The sequence below is a fragment of the Rhagoletis pomonella genome, unplaced genomic scaffold (genome assembly GCF_013731165.1).
Source record: "Rhagoletis pomonella isolate Grant_MI unplaced genomic scaffold, Rhpom_1.0 Rhpom_scaffold_00007, whole genome shotgun sequence".
In the NCBI taxonomy this organism is placed as follows: Eukaryota; Metazoa; Arthropoda; class Insecta; order Diptera; family Tephritidae; genus Rhagoletis; species Rhagoletis pomonella.
In genome coordinates, this window is record NW_023458561.1 from 5,837,625 (window position 1) to 5,862,824 (window position 25,200).

General features: G+C 34.9%; 1 protein-coding gene across 12 annotated transcripts in view; it reads left to right on the plus strand.

The window, feature by feature from the left end:
* The window catches only part of LOC118742273, a gene marked incomplete at its 5' end in the record, with an annotated part of 156,526 nt that overhangs the window by 13,411 nt on the left and 117,915 nt on the right, over positions 1-25,200 (plus strand). For all 12 annotated transcript variants that reach the window (XM_036474217.1, XM_036474221.1, XM_036474223.1 and 9 more), the window contains 3 exon segments: positions 19,955-20,867; positions 20,930-21,263; positions 21,322-21,505. In XM_036474217.1, the coding sequence (XP_036330110.1) occupies positions 19,955-20,867; positions 20,930-21,263; positions 21,322-21,505 (1,431 nt within the window).

Here is a 25,200-nt window from a genome sequence, read left to right on the forward strand (position 1 = left end):
GTAACTGTCAACAGTGACGTGGGTGCCAAGGCGCGAATGTGCTGACTGTTTGTTTGATGACAGGAGATACTTCGTCTTGTCCTCGTTTACCACCAGACCCATGCGCTTTGCTTACCCTATCCAACTTGGAAAAGGCAGAACAGACTTCGCGGTTCGGCATAAGCCAGCAATTGCACGCTCTTGTAGTAAATTGTTCCTGAGCGGTTCAGTTCTGCAGCTCTTATTATCTTCTCCAACATCAGATTAAAGAAGTCACATGAAAGGGAGTCGCCCTGTCTGAAACCCCGTTTTGTGGCGAACGGCTCGGAGAGGTCTTTTCCAATTCTGACGGAGCTGGTGGTATTGCTCAACGTCATTTTACACAGCCGTATGAGTTTTGAGGGGATGCCAAATTCAGACATAGCGGCGTATAGGCAACTCCTCTTAGTGCTGTAAGCGGCTTTAAAGTCGACAAATACTCCAACATTTTCATATTGTGACCAATCATAATTTATTTATTTTTTTTGTAGTTTTGCATTTTCTGAATGTTCTTGTAGTAAAGTCTCATGCTTTTCTTTTACTCTAATTCAATTTATATTGACTTCTCATATATTGAGAAATATCAATTGTGAAACCAATCGTTCACAGTTGCTCTACAGAGTTCATCGTCTTCAGAAAATACAACATTACAAATGTCTTCACAAAAGTGACCCACATGTGCAAGCTGCAATATGATCGTTTCGACAAAGCAAGTGGCCGCTAACGCTTTGCCCAATTTGTGACATATATATGAGTCATAACTCTTTTTTGCTTGTATTCTTATTATATAATATTGCAGTCACATGTGTGTTTACATTACTGACCTTACTTACTAATTATTTGTAGACACACAACACCCTTACCCTATAAAAAAAATGATTTTGTAATCATAATTGACAAAATTATTTTTATATTATAGTTTTACATATTCTTATATATGTTTACATATTTCTAGCTTTTATTAAATTATTATTGTGTACTTCTTTTTCTACATTGTCCATAATTATAGTACTGTTAGATCCGTTTTGTGATATAATTTTAAAAGGACCTTTAAAAGGTGTATCTAATTTTTTCTTATTTCCTACTTTTAAATATACGTAGTCTCCTGTTTTAAATTTTGGCTTGTTAATATATTTTTGTGTATTGGAGTTATGTTGTTTATTTTTTAACAAATTTTCTTGTGCTTGATTATGTGCATATCTTAGTTTGATTTTGAATTCATTTATATAGTTGTCTAAATTGTAGAATGATTCTTTGCTTTTAATAATTTCACAAGGTAAAGAGCATAATTTACCATATACTAATTCAAATGGTGTATAGTGAGTCGTGCTATGTGGAGTGGTGTTGTACGAGTATGTGTAGTATGGTAATAGTTCATCCCAGTTATCCTTCCCGTCCATTGTCATTAAGAAGTCATTTAAAACTCTATGGTTCCTTTCAACTGTACCTAAAGTTTCATGATGGTATGGTGTTGATGTTACTTTGTCTATGTTCATTAGTTTACCGATATTTGTCAATAATTCGTTCGTAAATTCAGTACCTTTGTCTGTTTTTAATTTAATTTCCTAAAACAACCATATTTTAAAATAAACTTTTCTACTATCGTTTTTGCTACACTCACTGCGTCTTTTGTTATCAAAGGAAACGCTTCTACAAATTTTGTAAGTTCGCATTGAATTGTTAGTATATATCTGTATGTATTGGATGGTCTAAGAGGACCAACTGTATCTATTGTTACAACATCAAATGATGTATTTGATGTCTCTGTTATTGTCAACTTTTCTTTTGTATATTTAATAATTTTTACTTCGTTACAGATTTTACATTTGTTAATATGGTCTTTAACCATTTTATTCATGCCTTTCCACACATATTTTTGTTTGAGTTTTCCTATGCATCGTCTTATGCCGCAATGGCCTGCTGTTTTTGAGTCATGGTATCCTTCTATTAATTCTTTCATTTCTTGTTAATTTTCTATTCTTTTCGGAGGAGAATATAATAGTAGGTCTAGACAATCTTCGATTTCATTTTCTTGTGTTTCATTAAAAATTTCTTTAAATCTATAAATAGATATCTTTTTAAATATTTCATCATCATTCGCTAGCGCTAGTTTAGTAATGTGTTCATGCTTTGCGTGAGATAACAATTTTTTCAAAATCAATTTTAACTCTGATAATGTCTTATGATTGTATCTAACATGTAACTCATTTTTAAATTCATTAAACTCAATTTTTTGGACTGTTTTAGTTTTATCTTTATTCTCAAATTTTAACTTTTTTACTCCTCTAATATCAGATATTGAAATACACTCCCATATATGAAGATGATCAGTCTCCAATGGTAAAGTGTCCGCGGGTGTTTCTTCTTCTTTATTTTTTGTCAATTTATTTTTCATTCCTCGTGTTAACACATTAATATTATTTGTTGGTACCATGTCTTTTAATTTCTCCAAGTTTAAAACTATTCTTGACAACGCATCGGCGTTGGTATTCATTTTACCTTGCTTAAATATGATGTCAAAATCATAATCCATTAAATCTATTCTTATCCTAGTTAATTTAGATGATGGGTTCTTATGGGTAAATAAACTAACTAATGGTCTATGATCTGTGTACACTATAAATCTTTTACCATACAAATATGGTCTGAAATGATTTATTCCCTAATGAATGGCTAGCAACTCTTTTTCTATTATCGCTTTGTTTATTTCATATTTATTTAATGATTTACTAGCAAATGCTATGGGTTTATCACTACCGATTTCTCCTTGAGAAAGTACAGCTCCCAGTGCATAATTTGAAGCGTCTGTTGTCAAAACAAAAGGCTTTGAAAAATCTGGGTAACTTAGTACTGGTGGCGACATTTTGTGACCAGCTAAAAATCACATTTTTCTTTAATAATTGATTTAATGGTTTTGCTATGTCAGCAAAGTTATCAATAAAACGTCTGTAGTAGTTACAAAAAGCTACAAATCTGCGTACTTCGTCAGAATCTGTTGGTAATCTTTTATTACTGAATATTTGCTAGGGTCAGTAGTCACACCTTTATCTGTGATTAAATGTCCAAGGTAAACTACCTCAGGTCTCAAGAAATTCCATTTTCCTGGATTCAATTTATTTTTATTTTTTTTTTAATTAATCCCAACGGCTTTTTACCCTCCATTCCCGCCCAACCGACACGAGGGGCGCAGTCCGCATGACGTACGGAACCTTTTTTTTTTTTTTAGTTTTTTCGTGCCGAGTAGTGGAAACAGGAGTTTGTTAGGTGTCGAGATCTAAAACTATTCAGCTACAGAATCAAATTCATCACCTGATTGGATATGCTAAGGATAGTATTTCAATTATTGAGAGTGGAAATAATAGTTCTCTTTATAGTAAAAATCGAGTCCGATACGTCAAACGTGCTGGAATGACAGTTAAAATCTTGACATAAACCATGGAATGATTCGTTTAGTTCAAAATTAGTTTTGCATGGCTTTAAAAATAGAGGTCGAAAGTGTCTTGAGACTCGAGAAGGAACATTAAAATTTACCTCAGCCAGGAGGGCCGAGCTATTAATCAAGCCTGTCATTAATTTTACGATAAATATTATACCCAGCATTTCTCTACGACTTGCGAGTGTAGGCAAATTTATGAGCTTTAGACAACTTGTGTAAGGGGGGAGATTGTAATCTGAATCCCAGTTAAAATTACGCAATGCAAAAAGCAAGAATTGTTTTTGAATTGATTCAATCCTTTCTGAATGAACTTGGTAGCGGGGATTCCAAACAATAGATCCGTATTCTAGTATAGGTCTAACTAAACTGGTAAAAAGAGCTTTTGTAACATAAGGATCTTTGAACTCTTTTGACCATCGCCTTACAAATGCAAAAACGCCTTTGGCTTTATTGACTGTAACATTAATATGATGGTTGAAATTGAGTTTGGAATCCATTGTGATACCAAGATCGACAAAATTGGATACCTGCTCCAGATTATAATTTGGCATTGAATAAACAGCTGGTTGAACAGCCCTCCGAGAGAAACACATAACTTTACATTTTTGAAGGTTTAGTGGCATATAGTTTGTATTACACCAACTAACCACGTTGTTCAGATCCGCTTGTAACAAATACCTTTCTTCGATAGAGGACAATGTTTTAAAAAGTTTCACATCATCAGCATACATTAAAATTTTTGAATATTTTATTATAGAAGAAATATCATTAATGAATATCAGGAACAGAATCGGACCAAGGTGGCTTCCCTGAGGAACTCCTGAAGAAACTTTAATGATGTTGGAAGAACAATTATTAACAATAACTCTTTGTGTTCTATCAGAGAGGTAAGATGAGATCCATTGGAGAAGACTGGGCTGAAAGCCGATTAGGTCGAGTTTACGGATGAGTAACGAGTGACATACTTTGTCAAAAGCTTTACTGAAATCGGTGTAAATTACGTCGGTATGAGCATTTTCTCTAAAACCGTTTGAGACATGAGTTGTAAACTCCAATAAATTAGTCATAGTAGATTTTCCTTTAGAAAACCTGTGTTGAGATTGTGTAATTGAAGAAGATATAGAATATGTCAGCTGGTTAACAATAATTGCTTCGAATAATTTGGGGATAGCGGAGAGTTTCGCTATGCCTCGATAGTTTTCTATAGACGACCTGCTGCCGTTTGTGTGAAGTGGTATTATGAAAGACTCCTTCCAGGCTGACGGAAAAACGCCATGTTTAAGTGACAAATTGAATAGAGTTGTTAAAGGCTCGCAGATGTTCTCAGCGCAGTTTTTAAGAAAACAGGTCGGAATATGATCAGGTCCAGGCCTAAATGACGCTTTTAGGGTTTTTAAAGAGTGCAAAACTTCATCGGAAGATATTACTGGAATATAAGCAGAGTTGATTGGACAAAGCTCGTACGGATAGTCTCCACTTATAGGGAAGTCTACAGAATAATTGGACCTAAAGAACCGAGCAAACATGTTGGCAATGAGTTGGCTGTCGCTAGATACAGTGTTGCGATAATGCATAGCGGACGGAAAACCATGTGCCTTCCGCTTTGAATTTACGAAACCATAAAATGATTTAGGATTGTTAATTAAATTCTTCTTAATTTTACATAAATGTGAATTATAACATTTCTTATTTAATGCAAAGTACTATGCCGCAAAACTGAGTACCTTAGGTAATCACTGTGTAAGCCCGTATTATATTACGTAACTTTTTAAAAACTTCTACAAGATTCCTATTGTGTTCTTTTAAACTAGCTCCAAAAACTATTATATCATCAACGTATAAAAATGCTGATGCTTGTAAACCACTAAGTGCAATTGAAAGCATTCTTTGAAAACTATTTGTTGAGATTTTCAAACCGAAAGGCAGACGTTTAAATTGGAAATGACCTGAATCTGTTGAGAAGGCTGTTAATGGTCTCGATTTTGGATGTAGTGGAATTTGATGAAATGAACTTGTCATATCTAAAGTCGAAAAATACTTCGCTTTACTTAATTTATCAAGTACATCTTCTAACCTGGTTAATGGAAATTGGTCATCTAAAACTTTTTTATTCAAATATCTATAATCAACTACTAGTCTCCATTTTTTCTCTTCCCCCGCGCTCTTCTTTGGTACTATTAACAAGGGTGAATTGTATGGGCTAACGGAAGGTTCAACTATGTCTTCGTCTAATAGTTTGTCAACTTGTTTTTCTATTTCTTGTAAACTGGAGTGTGGTATTCGATAGTTTTTAATGTAAACTGGTGTTTTGTCCGTTGTTCCAATTTTTTGCTCATAAAAATTATTTTTTGTCAAAATTTCTCCATCTAAATGAAAAATGTTTTGATGATCTTTACAGATTTCTAATATTGAAGCTTCCTTATCTAGCTTATCTATTTGAATTTCTTTTTGAATTTTTTGGAACCTGCTTTCATCGGTTAAAGTATTTTTGAAATGTAGTATATCATAATTTTTAAGTTTATCTATACCTAGTGTTAATTTTGATATATTTACTTCCTTTTCAGTTGTATTCAAAAATTTTATATGCTTTATTCCTTCTGACGGAATAATGGTATTTGCAACAAATATCCCTTTTCTTATTTCTTTCCCACATATTACGCTTTCTTCATCTACATCAATATCTACAGCTATTACTGTTTCTGTTCTTGGAGATATTTTTATGTTTTTAACTGTTTTCGTTTGCATTTTCATTGGTATTATCAGATCATCATCATCAACTTGCGATATTGTTAGTGTATACGTTTCATAATCAATCTTACAGCTACGCTCTGTTAAGAAATCTCTACCTAATATTCCATCTGCTAATAAATTTGAATTTTCTAACATTATGTGAAATTTATGTACTATTTCCTTATCCTCCCATAATAGCGTAATTTTTGCAACTCCTAACGAGTTTGTCATTCCCCCATTTATTCCGCTTATTTGACAAATGTCACTTTTATCTATATAACTATTAGCTAAATTTTCTTTTAATAATGATATATCTGCACCTGTATCAATTAATAATGATATAACGTTATTACCTATTTTAACTCTAATATAATTTGAAAGTTCTTCATTTTTACTTACACTAATTACTTTCTTTGTTGAGTACTCCCCGGTTTTTCGCCACCGGGGGTACCCCCGTTTCCCGGTTGGCATCTCTATTGTTATTATTATAACCTCTGTTTCCTTGGTTATTATTTCTATTATTTCTACCATAATTGTTACTTCCTCCTCTGTTATTATTAAACCCTCTATTACTAGTGTTGTTTCTATTATGGCTGAAATTCCTACTGTAATTATTATTTGAGTTTCTAGTGCCATGTTCATTATTTCTCTGATCTCTATTATTAAAATTTCTATTATTATTATAGGACCTGTAATTGCTCGTAAAATTTCTTCTATTTCATGTGGCTATATGTACAAAATTATTCTGCTTAGGTTTTGTTTCTACTTCTAAAGCTATTTTAATCGCGTCAGATAGTTTTGTTGGTCTTGCCGCCAAAACTACTGATTTAAATGGCTCTTCTAAACCATTCTTGAAAGTTGTCAAACCAATTTGGTCATTAAGTTTAACTATTATTTCTCTATTTGTTTCACCTTGTTCACTTATCTGCAATTCATTTAATGATGCTAACAAGTTCTCTATTTTAGACCCAAAAGTATTCACATTCAAACCTCTTTGATGTGTTTGTGATAATTCACTGTGAATATTTGAGGTTGTTTTATATGATTTATATGTTTGTTTGAGTAGTTTTTTAAAGTCTTCGAATGTAGTAGGCTTGGCTTCTGTCAGAATTTTATTTTTTACTTTTTCTGATAGCTTTGTAGCTAAAACGAATTTAATTAATAATTGTATCTGCTGCTCATTCTCTAAGGTGTCGTGATAGAATTCAATTAAACCAAGGTAATTGTTTACTTCTGGATAATCCCCTTGAAATTCCGGAATTAGCTTGGAAGCAGTTACTAAATCAAATTTTGACATTTTTGTCTTAACTTCGTCAACTTTGTGTTTTAAAAGTGATTTTATTCTTCCTAAAAGCAAATCAAATTCATACTCCTCTTCTTTTTTTACTATTTTCTGTCGTACATTTAATAAGTCCTTTAAAGTCTTGTCTATGTATTCGTCTGTATAAGTTCTGTTTGGACTCTTTTTTAAATTCGCAAGTATCTTCGAAGCATATTCTATTTCCATTTATTTATTATGTATAATTTTCATTTATGATAGATGTTATTTTTAAATATTTATTTTATTTAACATTTCACCAAAACATCCTTGTTAAAAGCATATTGTAACAAGCTTTTTCATCTTCATTTAAGTAAAATTTAATTGTTATTATTTTCAAATTTTATTTATTTATTTTTTTTAAACACTATTATTTAAATTCATATTTTTAATTATTTGTTTTTTAACATAAGTCTTACAATGCTTATTTATAAAATATATGATTACAATTAATATAAAAACACTCGAAATAAATGCTATTATATTATTTATTAAAATGTTGTTGCTGCTGCTGCTATTGTTGATATTGTTGTTATTGTTGTTCATGGTGATTTTCTGCTGCTGTTCATTGGCTTTTGGAAGAATTGTCCAAACCACGCCTCAGTTGTTATGTTTATTTTTCTTTAATTCTATCAGTTCCGCAATTAGCAATCTTCCTTCGTAGTTTCACCGCCTTACCTCCTCTGGTTTTTCGTTTTGGTGCACTATGCTCTGTGCTATCATTTTTAATCTGTCTTTTTCTGTAAGCTTCTATTGTTAATGGCTTAGGTCCAGCCGTGAGCGGAGTTGAGACGTATTTTGATATTGGTGTGGATGACGTTGTCGTCAGTGCTTCAGGGACATATTCATCATCTATATTTTCTTCTTCGAGGGATCTTGGGTGGTTCAGCTGTTCAAACAGGTTGTCCAGATCTTCTTTTGAATATTGATCCGACATGAATATAATTTTTATTAAGTTTAATTTTTTTTATTTAAATTTATTGGTTTTTTAGTTTTTATTCCTTGCAGTTTGACTTTTTGTAAAAATGTGAGTAAATGGAGGTTTATTTTATAAAAACAAATATTAATTACTCATATATTTGTTCATAACTAGGGGAAATCATAAAAATGCAACGCAAAACAGCATTCTTCCAATAACAGAAATGCTACAACGGCAGATGTCATTTTGTGCCAATTTGGCAGGATCGCCATGTTAGGTTTGATTTTTGATTCATTTCCCTATTTTAGTATTTTTAACTTTTGGCTTTTAAGCGAGCCACGCTAAAAGGATGATGGCCTCAAGGCCTATTTTTATTGATGAGACAAGTTAGAAAAACGAGGCAATGCTGCCGATTCTTGATTCAAAACAAGTCTGTTTATTTCAGTGCACAAACACTGCTTTTATAATAAATTTTACATTTCTCCTTAAATCTAAGACACTCCCACTTTTCAGTTACTTTTCCAACATTTTCATATTGTGACCAATCATAATTTATTTTTTTTTTTTTGTAGTTTTGCATTTTCTAAATGTTCTTGTTGTAAAGTCTCATTGCTTTTCTTTTACTCTAATTAAATTTATATTGACTTCTCATATATTGAGAAATATCAATTGTGAAACCAATCGTTTCACAGTTGCTCTACAGAGTTCATCGTCTTCAGAAAATACAACATTACAAATGTCTTCACAAAAGTGACCCACATGTGCAAGCTGCAATATGATCGTTTCGACAAAGCAAGTGGCCGCTAACGCTTTGCCCAATTTGTGACATATATATGAGTCATAACTCTTTTTTGCTTGCATTCTTATTATATAATATTGCAGTCACATGTGTGTTTACATTACTGACCTTACTTACTAATTATTTGTAGACACACAACAGTCTTTTCCAAGATTTGGCGTATTGTGAATACCTGGTCTATGGTGGATTTGCCAGGTCTAAAGCCACACTGATAAGGCCCAATCAGTTCATTGACGGTGGGCTTCAGTCTTTCACACAATACGCTCGATAAGACCTTGTAACCTATGCTTAGAAGGCTGATCCCGCGGTAGTTGGCGCGAATGGCGGGGTCACCTTTCTTGTGGATTGGGCAGAGCAGTCGTCGGGCATGCGTTCATCTGACCATATTCTGCACAAGAGTTGATGCATGCACCTTATCAACTCCTCGCCGCCGTACTTGAATAGCTCAGCTGGCAGGCTGTCAGCTCCAGCGGCTTTGTTGGTTTTCAGCCGCGTTATTGCTATACGTACCTCGTCATAGTCAGGCGGTGGAACATCGACTCCGTCATCATCGACTGCGGGCTCGAGTTCTTCTTCTCCACAACTTTCCGTGCTGCTACCATCTAGTAGGGCGGAAAAGTGTTCCCTCCATAATTTAAGTACGCTCTGGACATCAGTTACTAGGTCGCCATTATTGTTCTTACAGGAGTGCGCCCCGGTCTTTAAACCTTCCGTAAGTCGCCTAACTCTCTGGTAAAATTTTCGGGCATTCCTCCTGTCGGCCAGCATTTCAAGCTCTTCGCACTCACGTATTTTTGCCTCTCTCTTCTTGTTGCGGCAAATACGTCTCGCTTCCCTCTTCAGATCCCTATAGCGGTCCCACATAGCGCGCGTTCGCAGCGTGGTCCTGTAGGCGGCATATTTTTTCTCTGCAGCTTCCTGACACTCCTCATCGTACCAGCTGTTCTTTCGGGCTCGCTGAAATCCGACTACTTCTTCGGCGGCGGTACTTAATGAGCGGGAAATGTGGTTCCACTGCTCGCATATGTCGGTTTGTTGAAGAGTGCTCTCTGAGTGCAGGTGTGAGAGTCGAGTAGCGAAAGCGCTGGCTGTCTGTTGTGATTGCAGCTTTTCGACGTTAAGCTTTGTTTGCATATTTGGGCGTACATTTTTTGCTGCACAGAGGCGGGTGCATATCTTGGCTGCAACAAGATAGTGGTCCGAGCCGATGTTTGGGCCTCGGAGTGTGCGTACGTCTAAAACACTGGAAGCGTGCCTTCCGTCTATCACAACATGATCGATTTGGTTTCTCGTTTTTCGATCCGGAGACAGCCAGGTAGCTTGATGGATCTTTTTATGCTTGAACCTAGTACTGCATACTACCATGTTTCGGGCCCCGGCGAAGTCGATCAGCCTCAATCCGTTGTCGGACGTTTCGTCGTGGAGGCTGAATTTTCCGACGGTGGTTCCAAAGATCCCTTCTTTGCCCACCCTGGCATTGAAGTCGCCAAGCACGATTTTGGTATCATGACGGGGGCAGCGCTCGTACGTGCGCTCCAAGCGCTCATAGAAGAGATCCTTGGATGCCTCATCCTTCTCTCCCGTCGGGGCATGGGCGTAGATGAGCGAGATGTTGAAGAATCTCGCTTTGATGCGGATTGTGGCTAGACGCTCGTCCACCGGGGTGAATGACAGTACTCGGCGACGGAGTCTCTCTCCCACCACAATTCCAACTCCGAATTTTCGCTCCTTTACATGGCAGCTGTAGTAGACGTCGCAAGGCCCCAGACATTGTTTGCCTTGCCCCGCCCAACGCATTTCTTGGATGGTGGTGATGTCAGCTTTTGTCCTTACGAGGACATCAACCAGCCGGGCAGAGGCACCTTCCCCATTAAGGGTCCGGACATTCCAGGTGCATGCCCTCAAATCGTAGTCCTTTAAGCATTTGCCGTGGTCGTCATCATAAGGGGGGCTCTCATCCGAGGCTTTGCCTTGCTTCTTCACTGGAAGTGGTTTTTACGTGGCGGGTCCCAAGCCCAGCGCACAACCCATTGCTGGGATGGGGGTGGTTTCGCAACCAAATACACGTTTATATAGCGAGCCGCTTGCTCCAAGCAGACACCCGCTTGCAGCCGCACCTACTGGTGAACAGACGCTGCAGACTTCAGTGAGCCCTTAAACCGAATAAGTCAGAGTGGCCCCACCGAAGCTCCCTCTCTTTCTGCCGTGACCCAAGGCTCCACTCGGATTGGTTACCGCATCTCGCACATGGGTTGCTCACGTTGCCCAGAGTGCGCGAACGAGGACGCAAGAGTCGGGATTGAGTATAGCCATGCAACTGTAACTGCATACCCAGCGCAATGACTATACCCCATTGCACTCCAATACCCCATTGCACTTCAACAAATCTACATACAATCAATTGCGTTAGACTTGAATACATGCATACATATGTATGTGCATAACTATGTTCAAATTAGAATTGATATGGTAAAGTACTTTAGCCCTGTTTTTATGGGAATCCTGCCTCTATCTAGCCGAATTCCATTTTTCCAACGTTGTAATGACATGTATGTCTATTTGTTGGGCTTCATGGGACTTCGGCATATTGTTTTCGCGAAGTTGATAAATTAGCAAGTGCGTTAAAAACTGAGTTTTTTGGCTTATACAAAGTGGAATTTCGTAGCTAAATATAAAAAAAAACAGAAGTGTTTAAAAATGCCTAAAGCTAAAAGAAATTTGTCAAGACAAACGAGAGTCACAAGGGCAATGGCAAGTAATCGGGGAATAGTAACGGCGGCTCGAATAGGAATGATGCCTGCAATCGGAATTAGATCTGCGTTTATTTATCGACCTCAAATCAATTATATGGGTGATTTTTACAATAAAAGTCTATCTACACTTATCAGTGCCATACCTATCAGTGTGAGTGAAAAATATAATATCGTTGCCCCAGTCACAAATAGAGTTGCTCAGACCGTCCGGCACAGTGCTGTTTTTTACTGTCAGTGCATGTAAGTGCATGTAAGACTGCTACTGAGAAGTGTTTATTTTCAAACAAAATTTGTGTAAGTATAGGCATAAGATGTTCAAGACTGGATTTTTTAACATTAGGTGTTTAAAATATAAAAATGAAATGCTCTACGCTAGGGATGACCAAATCAGCACATATGTGTCGCGGGCGACTGCGCGTGCAAAGCTTTGCACAGCGGTGCTGGGCAAGCGCGGAAGCAAAAAGTTATCGGAAGGGGAAAACGAAGTCAACGGAATAGTGAGATTGTATGTGTGACAGTGATGGAAAATGAGCGTGCATTGTGCCATTTTCGGCCCTTTCGGAAGCAGCCGGCACCTTCAGCACAATCGATTGATTTGCGGCACTATTTTTGCGTAACTCAATGCAACTAATAAATATTTCTTTCGGATCCGCAATTAAAAATATTTTTTTTTTACATTTAATCGTATGTGCTTAAACTGATAAATGATATAAACATAGAAACGCAAGCAGAAGAATCTCGCTTCCACATTCTAAATATGCGCTTAACATTTTTGCTTAAACAAATTTGTCGAAGTTTCATCTCTAAAGCAAATATTAAATATCATTTAATATATACTTTAGATTAAAATAATTATTTTTAGGGGTGGGCGAGTCCGAGATGTTTAACTGATCGAGATAGTACATTCAATTCGCGTAGATTTTTGAGAACTTTTTTCGTTGAAGGTGTTGCACTTTTTTTCAATACTGAAATTTGTGTACATCATTTATCATTGTCTATGAAAAACTATAAAATAAAGCTTAATTTAAAATATTGGAATAAAAAACAACAACGCTACACGCGCATTCATCCATATAACATAAAATGCGAACGTTCGTTATATGGAAGAAAGTGCGCAACACCGCAAACAGAAAAATTCAAATTTCAATTCTAGACACTTCAAACTTGCACCTTATTATACTAGAATGAATGGGCTACAAAATTGTTAACCCAAAATAAGGTTTTTGTTTGAAAATGAGCTACAATTTTATAAAAAAAATAATTAAAATTATTTAAAAAATAAAATAATTACCGGGTGACCGTGTAATTTTGTCAAAGATGAAGACAATGATGATAAAACATTAATACACTATATAGGTCAGTTCATATTAATGAACATAAAATGAGATCACTATCGATAAAATGGAAATCCTCAAGGGAAATTTATAATTTCAACGCATGGAATTTACATAAATTTTTTTACTTCCAACCTCCGAATTGCTCAATTACTTCTATTTCTGCAGGATCGCCATTAGGTAAATTGCATTTCCAAAGATTTTTTCAAAATAAATAGCGATGAGGGATATTTCACCCGCCGGTGATAAGAAATCGCAATCACCATAACGCACATCACTAATATTACTGTTCACAATCACGTTTACATTCAAAATTACAACTCATAATTTCGTTTTGTAGCAAATATGAAATATAGGTATATCCATATACTTAAGTGTATACGGATGAAGAATCAAAGTGCTAGAAGAGATTTTAGCGTTTGGTACAAAAAGTATTTTTGATGTTGAAATTGTACTTAAAATCAAAAATCAACACTGTTTCACTGGCGCTGTACTTGCTGCAGCGATGCCAGATTTGAGCGTACCCAATTTTTTACCGATAATAACTCATGCGAGGGATTTGGGTATTGGGCTTTTTACAAGCCTATTAGGTGGTATACATATCTGTGTTCGTATGGAATAGTAGCTTATGTCGGAAGACTGGCTTTAGTATAATGAACCATTCGCAGCATACGATTGCGAAAGACTCACTGGCGCCGAGTTGAAGAACTCTTGGAAAATAAACGTAAAAGACGGTAATGTTAATGGCGATGCTAGCAAGTCAATATTCGTATAAAGTTTAATTTAAAAATTCCTTGTGATTAAAGAATATAGGAAATGGTACATTTTACTAAAGCCAGCCTCCCGACATAAGCTATTATTTCATACGAACACAAATATATTCGTCTACAAATAATGTTGATTATTTTAATTAAGTCCTAAGGTAAGTTTGTGAATCTTATCAGTGTTCTATGTAAGAACCAAAAATCAATACTCTTGCCAATTAGAACTTCTACTTTAAAAGAAAAATATACATAGCGCATTTACTCAATACTTGGTCTGGCATCACTGTTTGAGCATTGATGTGCTCAGCTCACTGTTGCCGAGGTCGTGCATTTTCACTAAATTTAGTGCTTTTGGGAAACCAAAAAGCCAAAATAATTGGAATTTAATGCTTGGTGCGGTATTTAGTGATGCCTTTTTAATTTAAGCACACCGAATGCATAGGTAGATTATGTGTGTATGTATACACTATACACTAATATTCTACATTGAGATGGAATTCATTTACTGAATAAAATGTGAGGAATAGGTAAATTAAATATGTTTTGCGTTGTTATAAATGTATTGAAATTAATTTATTAATAAAAACGTGAGGAAATGGATATGTATATACACTTTTTACTGAATCAAAAAAATTATTAAACATGATAATAAAAACTTGGCGCTTTTGTTTTGGAAAAAATTGGCTTTTTCTGGTGGCCTGATGCCACACTGGCTCAGTTGTCGCAAAAGTACACATTCATACACACATTTTTACTTGAAAATAAGTGTGTAGTGGTTAATATGTTTACGATGCCATTTCTGTACAGCTCACTTCACCTCGCCTAGCACGCTCGCGTGCGCGCAGTTTGCCCGCGACGTCGACTGCGTGCACCTCTGCTGTGCATCCCTACTCTACGCCATGATAAAAATATAGTAAGGTAGAACCGCTGAGAGTCACTTTTAAAATTCTTGACGTTTCCAAACAATTTAATTTTTAAATTTACTCACAAACTCACACACACATTTTCATTTTAAATCTCAAGCAACAACAATTTCGAACAATTTCAATTTTTTATTTTCACTTTTATATGATTTTAAAATGTTAGCAAACTTCAAAAAAAATCATGGCCGACAAATTGAGAGAACGGTTCTACCTTGCTATGTTTTTATCATGCTCTACGCGACAAATTTGGTATGCAAAAGTAAACAGGCAGTGTTTAATTTTATTAACGCGGTGTCTAAATTTGCACACATTAGGAGAAGAAACTGGTAACCTCTCTTAATATGCGTTGCTTTAAACAAAAACCTTTTAGAGCAAATTTTAAATACTTGATGTGTAAATTGTGTAATTGTGAACACTAAGCAAATTCTATAGAAATTTTTGTAGTTTAGTTTAACTAATGATTTAACTATACTTTGAAATAGTTAAATTAACGGCCCTAAGGGCCAAATTCACAGTGCTGTACTGAAAATCTGTAGTTAACTGCCTATTCTGAGTTAACAACGCACTGTGAATTTGGCCTTAAGTGTTTAGAATTCAACAAAAAAATTTCAAATTTGTTCTACGCCACACATATGGTAAGTAAAAGTTAAAAAGCAGTATTTAAATTGATTAACACGTTGTGCAAATTTGCATACATTAAGAGAGGAAACTGGTTACCTTTTTTAATATGCTTAAATTTAAACAAAAAATTTTTAGAATGTAGTTAACTCGGCAAAGATTTGTTTGTGTATTTCACTGACGAGCTGACGGTATTCTATTGCAAGTTTTGTTTGATATGGAGGGAAAAATAATCGAGTTGGTACGGAATTATCCAGAATTATATAATTTGGCAATAATTGCCAATTAAGCATTAGTAAAATAAGTCTTCTTGGTTTCAATGTTCCTTTTATTATTATTACCAAACGATCACAACACATTATATGTACATACATATGTACTAGGGTTACAATGGCCGGTAAGATGAATTATGGATACTAATAAAGGCAAAATTCTTCCCCTGAAGAGGTTTTCCCATTTGAGTTTCAATACGGTTTCTCCTTAACTTTGATGCAAAATTACTCACGAGGCGTCGCAAAGCACGCCGGGTATTTGCTAGTGTGAGTATTAACAACTTCCCTGTCCAATGAGTCATATGTGACTCACGAAAGCGTGTTGAAATAAGTTCATGAGTCACATGTGACTCCTTTTTGTGTACCATTTCGGTCAAATTTTTTGGTGTTAACGGTACGCGATATTTTTTGGACGTGGGGCATTAACAAAATGCATTGTATGAGGACAGGGAAGTTGCTAATTTGAAAATAATTTGCAAGAATCTCCACATATACAACAAACATACAACATAAATGTATACTATGCACTTAGCGTTAAATTTTAACATTTTCGCAGCTCCCTATGTTATGATACTGACATACCATCAGTTGAGGTAGATTTCGGTGCCAACGGAACTCATATCACCAACCAAAACCGATACAGTTCCCAGCTAAATATAGTTACGGTACGGCAGAACGGAGAGTGTTACCAATCGTACTATGCTGGTCATTCACTGTGCACAAAATGCAGGGTAGCACTGTTGAACGTGCCGTTGTTTATTTAAGGCCTGTATGCAGCTCTCAAGAAAACGGTCAAGAAAAATTTGCCATTATTTCATGTGTGTGTCCAAGGAATTTTGACATTTTTGATACTTCACAGCATGTTGCCGCACTCTTTCCTCAAGAAATAATGGAACGGGCATATATTTCTGTTGCAAACCTGGGTTGCCTTGTGCTCTTTTTTCACAAACAACTTTAGAAAACCGTAGTAGAGAGCGTAGTAAATTTCTTAAGAACTGCGTACTGCCTTAAGGAAGTTTGACTGGACAAAATTTCTTAGCCGTTTCTTGTACGTCATTTTATATGGAGTTTTTGCTTTTCTTGAGAGCTGCATACAGGCCTTTAGGAAACAAAATTTTCGCTGCAGGACGAGCGTACGTTGCTTTAAGCAGAGTAAAATCCTTAGATGGTCTTCTTATTGAAGAACTCGATAGCTCAAACTCACCGGAAAAACTCCTTGTAACAATGAGGCATTGACAGAAATGCATAGATTAGGATGTAATATTTAAACGTTTAAAAATAAAACCATGTTAACAAGTTCCCTAATTTCGTACAAATTGTTTTGAATTAATTAGGTGATAACCTTGTGTTATTTCTATACGCCGCTTATATAAAATGTACTATGCTTATAAATGAAGAGTGAATCCTAAATAAAAATATTATGTCCGGGTTATATAAAATTAAACTAAAAAGTACAAAAAAAAAATAATGTAAAAAAAAATATTTTTTAAAAACAAGCTTTTATTTAACATGTACAATCAAACGAATAAAATAAAGTAGTGTAACAAAAGATTTTTTAGCAAGAAAATTTTGTCAAAACTGCACTAAAATTAATAAAATAAAATAAGTTAAAGTCTCGTTAAAGTTACTACCCTGCAAGAACAGTGACTATCATTTGACAAAGCATTTGAGTGGCAAGACTGATAGATATTTCTGTCACTGGCTACCTACAAGGTTCTATCAAATTCTAAAGGGCAGTGTGAAAATTCTGATGTTAACATTTGTGTACATGTGTACATGTGATCTTCCGTCTCATTTATCTTACTAACACATTTGCAAATTTTGCGTTGGTTAAAAAGAGACCATTAAATAAGGCCATAAGTTAGAGGAAGACGGAAGGTCACATGTACACAAATGTTTACATCAGATTTTTCACACTGCCCTTTAGAATTTGATAGAAACTTGTTGGTAGCCAGTGACAGAAATCTCTATCAGTCTTGCCACTCAAATGATTTGTTTAGTGAAAGGAGTTATTCAAACTCTAATAAAAATTACTAACAATTGTACTAATTACAATTGTACTAATTTACTTCGTTTTTAAAAAAGTTTGTCGCGCGAATAGCAAACCGGCATTTAATATCTGCATACATACGTTCCCACGACAGTCGGGTCTACGTAACCGGAACGACCCAGATTTATATCTGGCCAAGGACTGTCACTCCAGCAACACTCCCCAAAAATCTTTTGGGGAACTTGTATGCTGCTACAACAACAACAACAATCTGCATACATACATATACATACCTAACCAATTATGCATGTACGCTGAATTCGCCGCCAAGCTTTTTTAAAAACGAAGTAAATTAGTACAAATTGTTAGTAATTTTCATTAGAGTTTGAATAACTCCTTTCACTAAATGGCTTTTAGTAACTTTAACGAGACCTTATTTTATTTTATTCATTTTAGTGCAGTTTTGACAAAATTTTCTGACTAAAAAATCTTTTGTTACACTACTTTATTTTATTCCTTTGATTGTACATGTTAAATAAAAGCTTGTTTTTAAAAAAATATTTTTTTTTTTACATTATTTTATTTGTTTTTGTTACTTTTTTGGCCTTATAACAATTATATTCAACAATTTTTATTGAGCTCGAGGCCGTTTTTTAATGAAAATTTATTGTCGAAAAGCAACAATAATTTGAAAAAACGGTAGAAGTGATAGCTATTTCGGAAATCACCACATTTTCTCATCAGACTTCTTTCAGTAGGCTTCGAACCGACGATCCCACTGACTCAGCCAGTTGCCTATGCACCTTGCTAAGTACGCCTTGCAAATTATCGTTTCCTTTTTTCCACTATTTTCATTTTTCTTATACCAACACAATCAAGCGCAGCTATTCCGCTGCAATTCACTTGATCATGTGGTTGTTGGTATTGTAGGATTTTGCTAATAATTCTATTTTTAGAATGTTTAACTTTTAGGTGTGCTCGTCCTTAAGTTATTTGTTTTTGTTATTTTTTGGCCTTATAACAATTATATTCAACAATTTTTATTGAGCTCGAGGCCGTTTTTTAATGAAAATTTATTGTGGAAAAGCAACAATAATTTGAAAAAATGAATTGATGCCAGTCCATACAAAAAAGAAACGAAAAAGGAATGTAGAGTAGAAAGCCTCTTGACTCTCAGGAAGGCCTTGCGGAAGGGCTTTGAACTCCTGAAATTTTCTACAGGGTTATAAAATTATGTATATTTAATACAGCCATGCACGACAAAAATTTTCCAATTTTTACTTTTAATATAGATACGAAACGAAAGGAAAAACTTGAATTTTTGATTAAAGAAGACGAAAACCAAATCATTCGAGCGGTTTTCGAGCATTTTCGTAATGAAAAAATAGTTAATTTTTCAAAAATTGTTTGCCTAAAATGCTCAATTTTTGAATAATTTATATAAAATTTGGACACGATAATATTTATATTGCCTTAGGTAACTTATATTCCAAAAATTAGAGTTATATCTGCAAACCCTAAGTTGGTAGAGCACTTTAAAGACTCAAAATTGACCCCAAAATAAGCCAATGTTTATCCTTGTTTCTACGACAGAAACCAAACTGATAACAAAGCAGAATCTAAAAATAAATCTGGAATTTTACCTTTAAAACGCCGCATTCTTCTTTGGAATCGCTTTATTAGTTCTCCTGCAATAAGTGTTTTTGTGAAGCTCTAAAAATTGCAACTACAACGTTTGAGCATGGCATCCATATCTAAATGTAAGATCTACATCAAAATTCCTGAACAAAAATATATTGTGTTGGGCATTATATTACGTTACGTTACCTAAATTAAGTCTAGACTAACTGCATGCCTTTATGCATGGCTAAAAATACATAGGCCAATAATTACTTCTTGCGCTTAAATGATGACTTAATGCATCTGTAAATCGTTTTACCGCCAAAATATAAGATGAAACTGCCTACCTTTATCGGTTCACGTTGAATGATTAACAGGCGCGTTCAGACAATTGATATAAACTGTTTTGCAATAAACATATATAAATTTGACAAGTTGTTTTCATGATTTACAATTTCAGATGTTTAGCCGTGAAAATCGTGAACTCATATGATCCTTCTGGTCCCGCACCACAAGGTCCCTCGGCGCGTAGTTCTCATGTGTTTTACTCAGAGACTGCCGTAATAAGTAGTAGAAATGGAAATGTTGGCTTTACCGATGACAACCCACCTAGAAGCCCAAAAATTACAACTACTTTTGCTAATGACAGCTGTGATGATGCCTCCTCCACGCCATCTTATTATCAAACGCCCACTTCTAGCTCACGTAGTCCGAAAGACATATCTTCGCGAGGTAATTCGGTGGATTCTCCTTCTTCTTCTAGCTTTTTAAGTGGCCCTGCGACAGCATCACCTCGACGAAGCCCTAATTCTCCGAGGAAGTTCGTGTTTGAAGCCATTAGCCCTGTAGTGGATCCTTTTTATAAAAAATTTGAATATTACGAGCCCATATCTCCTGAGGGTGATGTAACTTCTAAGTCCTATCAAATGAATAGTGAAGAGTACTTCGGTACTCCACCGCAGATGCCAGGATCACCAACATTTTTTGGGCCAAGAAGGCAAAATTCAAAAAATCATAGACGTACCTCACCATTAGACATAGGTTTACGCTTCCATGACAGCAATCATGGCAGCGAAGATACAAAACCACTGGGGTGGGAAATGCCTCAAATTGACGAGAATTGCTTGAACAGTGGAAATTTCTACATGAAAAGAGATTCCTGCGTCACAGAGAGTACTCAACTCTCCCTTGAGTCGAATGACACCAATAGTACAATCGCTACGGCTACTACTTCTTTCAGTTTCTCCGAAACTTACAAAACTGATTGCATTTCGAAGAAAAGTATTTCTAGTGAAATGATCCCTTCAGATCAACGTGGAAAAAGTAAACATCGCCGTCATGGCATTCATATAACTTCTAATCCCTGCTATCAGGTGAGGAAATGAAGCTAAGTTATTACAATGATGTTAAGTAAGTGTAATATTTGGCATTATAGGTACTCCATAGCTCTCATTCAACGTTAGATCGTACTTATTCAGACAGTATTACGTCGTTGCGACACCGTAAATCAACCAGTGATTTGACCAAACATTCCGAAGGTGGTCCACCCAAGCAAAGAACTCTTGACGACTCTCACTCTTTAGGTAATAAGCCTAGACGAAGAGGAAGTTCCAAAGGGGGACTAGCTTACTTAGCTAGTCGGCGCAATTCTCGGGACTCTATGATTAGTAACACATCTGTTTTTTCAAACGATGATATAGGGCCACTGGCCTTTCAAGTATCAAAACGCGGCCAACAACGCCGAACCTCAAACTTCCTTGAGCTTCCAGGTAATTATCGAATGTTTTCTTTAAATTTTTACAACTAAATTTGTTTATTATTTCACAGTTCCAGATCACATACGACCACGCGTATGCTCTCTTCCTGACCGGCCATATAATCCACGTGCTAGTGATGATCTTTACCGATTGAGGCATTTCTCGATAAGCAAAGGGAATGTTGTAAATTGCGGAGACTCCATTATATCAAGACGTTCACGCAGTAATACGAGCATTAATTCTACTAACAGCAGGCAAGTAATAATTTGTATGTAGTTCATATCGCTGTATTTACGATACGTGTTTTTGGTCCAGAATGGTGACACACTTATCTTCAGTTTTGAATACAGAACAAGATTCCATCGCAAAATTTAATTGAAATGAAAAACTAAAATAGCTATATACATATCTATATATAGTAAAAATTTTGGTCTTTAACGTTATAGTCGCTCCTATATTTCTGAAACTTTGTGTAGAAACCAAAAGTTTTTCATTTATCCTGTTAATAAAACTCGAAAGATACATTTTATTTACAGACACTTGTTCTCTATCTGTTGTTTTTTTTATAGATAAATATATAAAATAAAATAAAAATATTTAATATACCACGCTTTTATAAATGGAGTAAAAAGTGGAAAATAATATTTCTCAGCCCCATAGAATTTGTTTTGATAACTTTTGATTTTGAAATTTTAGCAAAAGTCATTATAAGGGAATGGATTTTGTGGAAATTGCCTTTTTACCTCGCTTTTTAATAAATGCTAATGCTCGCGATGTAACCAGAGAATGTTAATTTAATGAGAAGGCGCAAATGTTAAGTAACATTTTTTCAAGTACTAATTAGAAGATCTGAGATGCGAGAGTTCACCACTGAGATCAAGGAGTTTGCCACACCAATTTTAACTACCATATTCTATGGTGAAGTGAGAAATTTGTAGCAAATTTACATATATTTGCTGCCGTTGGTGATACATATTTGCAAATTTACGCCGTAAGCTTATGAGTTCTGTGGTGCGTGCTGCAAAAATGTAGCTTGATTTTTGCCAATTTTTTGCGCTAATTCAAAAACTAGTGGAAAGGGTGATATTTTTTTATTTATTAAATTGTATTTTTTTTTTGTTGTTTATTAAAACATATATCGCTAGCTTAGAGTGAAAAGTTGCTAAGTCCTATTTTAAAAATGTTACAGGAGAGCATTAGCGCACACAAGGGGTTGGTTTTGGGGTTCAAACCCCCCCTAAAGCTAATAACCTCAAATACAAACTGTATCTTAAAGCTAAGAATCCAGCTCTCAAGGAAATTATAAGAAATATTTATTATAATTTCTGTTGCTTGAAAAAGCGCTTTGCTTTTGCTGTAAATTTTCATGAGGAAATGAATATACGATCATTTTTTTCTTGAGAGCTGCAAACTGATTTAAGACATTTTGGTAGAAGAAAATTTCGTTTTATATGAATTTTTGGTTTTTCTTGAGAGTTCAGTTAATTTTTTCGGTATTCGAAATATTAAAAAAAATTAGAAATCGTGAAAAATCACCATCTCTATCGAAAGCCAGAAACCAGAAATCGAAAAAGGAACATAAAAGTGCAAAAATTCATGGAATCAATAAATTTATTTTTACTGAGTCTTATTTAAAATTTTTTCTTAGGTATTTTTGAAAGTTGAGCGCATCTTGAGTTTATAGCACTTTTTATTAAACAAGTAGTTTTTAAGGAAAGAACACAACGGGCTTCAATTCTTATATTCAAATTTAGGGGTACCGTTCATTTCTTCATGATCCAATCATCGAATCTCTAAACCAAATTACGGGACGAACCCTGAGGTACCATCTTTCTACAAAAAAATGATTATTGAAATCGGTTCACGTGGTCCAAAGTTACGTATTCCGGCGAATTGATATCCTCCCCTTTTTTTTAAAGTCGGTTAAAAGTGTTTGAGTTCTGTTAATCTTATGTAAATAAAGTGCAGCTTATGAATTTTAAAACGTTTATTTATTTATTACATACTGTACATAAAACTTGCATAAATATATTTTAAAGAGCGTATTATCTGAAGAAAATTTTCAGTATTTTCCGGTGATATATCTTCAGAAATATAAAACCCCCCTAAAATATATTCATGGGTGCGCCCCTGCAGGAGAGGAAACAAAAAAATTCTTATAGCCACTTTCTTCAAGCATTTCGCAAAACATTGAATACAACATATTGGCTGTTTAAAGGAAAGAAAACTCCATATAGGGATTCGAACTTTATTCAAAGATTTCATGCTATGTATTTTGCCCTTATCGGATTTTTCGGCGCTTCTTTTAGACTTAGAAAATTTTCCTTTCATTGAATTTAAACGAGAATAAATAGTACGAAATCCCTTTATCCTTTTCGGCACAATACATTTTTAACTTCTCTAGCCTCCTGTATCAATATATGAGTTGTCATAAAAAGTGGACTTAGCAACTTTTCAATCTACATTTGTAATTAGATTTTTTTTTTTTGCAAAAAAGTAAAAGGTACCAAATCAAAATATGTACATATTATGTATGTAGAAATTTAGGCGAAATAAATTGACTTTTGGACTTTGACAAAATGTTAAAATTTTATAAAAAAAATAAACATAAAAACAAATAAAAATATCCGCTATTACGAAAACAAATTAAAAAATTGTATATTGAAAGTATACACAAAACTTAAAATTACACAAGCATTAAAAAATTTCGAGACATTACTATCGATAGTGTCGGCATTTTCGATAGTTTAGGCCACGACCATCGATAGTTTTCCAGCTCTAATGGAAGGCACTGTCAAATAATTTGCGATTCATAATTCAAGTGTTTGGTAAAAAAATATATATTAGAACTCAGCTGCTTTTTGTAAAATTGTCTAAAATATTAAATTAGGCAAGTGCTTAATCTATGTTATATATGGACCACACTAAAAGCTCCTTTTCATATAAAAATTCGTACGTGTCCCACCTGTGACAAACGTTGTACACCCGTGACAGAGGAATTTCGTTTTTTTTTACAATAAAGCAATAATTTTTGTTGTAGTTTTGGCTTTGTTTGTATTCGTGGTTGTTTGTTTTATTATAAGACATCCAGTTCACACAGAAAAGTGAAAGAAATTCGCAGAGTTTCCGTAGAATATATCTGCTCCAAAACGCAATTAAAACGCATTTTCACTACCTATTCATCCTAGTGAATAAAACAAAAAAATTTGTTTTTAAATTCTTCAGAATTGTCTCTCCCACTTGGTACCCATATTGTTATTCTACATAGCGCTGATTTTTATACCCGAGCGCACTTGTGCACAAGGGTATATTAATTTTGTTCACATAACGGTTGTTTGTAACAGCCAAAACGAATCGAGATAGATATAGACAAATGTATACATAAATGATCAGGATGAAAAAAGAAATCGATTAAGCCATGTCTGTCTGTCCGTCCGTCTGTCCGTCTGTCCGTCCGCCCGTGTACACGATAACTCGAGCAAAAATTGAGATATCTCAACGAAATTTGGTATGTAGGTTTCCCTTAATCCAAGGTAGGTTGGTATTGAAAATGGGCGAAATCGGACTTTAACCACGCCCACTTCCCATATAACGGTAATTTCCAGAAATACGAAAATTGCGATATTTTAGTAACTACTGAAGATAATTCACTCAAAATTGAAATTTACAATAATTTTTAGACGAAAAAGAAGAATATTATAAAATTTTTGGAAAATGGGCGTAGCCACGCCCACTTATGGTTACATGTGTATATCTTGGTAACCGCTGCACCAATTTCTTCCAAACTTGGCACAGTTGTTGGCCTTCGCATAATATACCAAATGGCCGAAAATTTTTAAAATCGCTCAATAACCACGCCTACTTCCCATATAACGGTAATTTTCAGAAATACGAAAACTGCGATATTTTAGTAACTACTGGAGATTATTCGCTCAAAATTGATATTTAC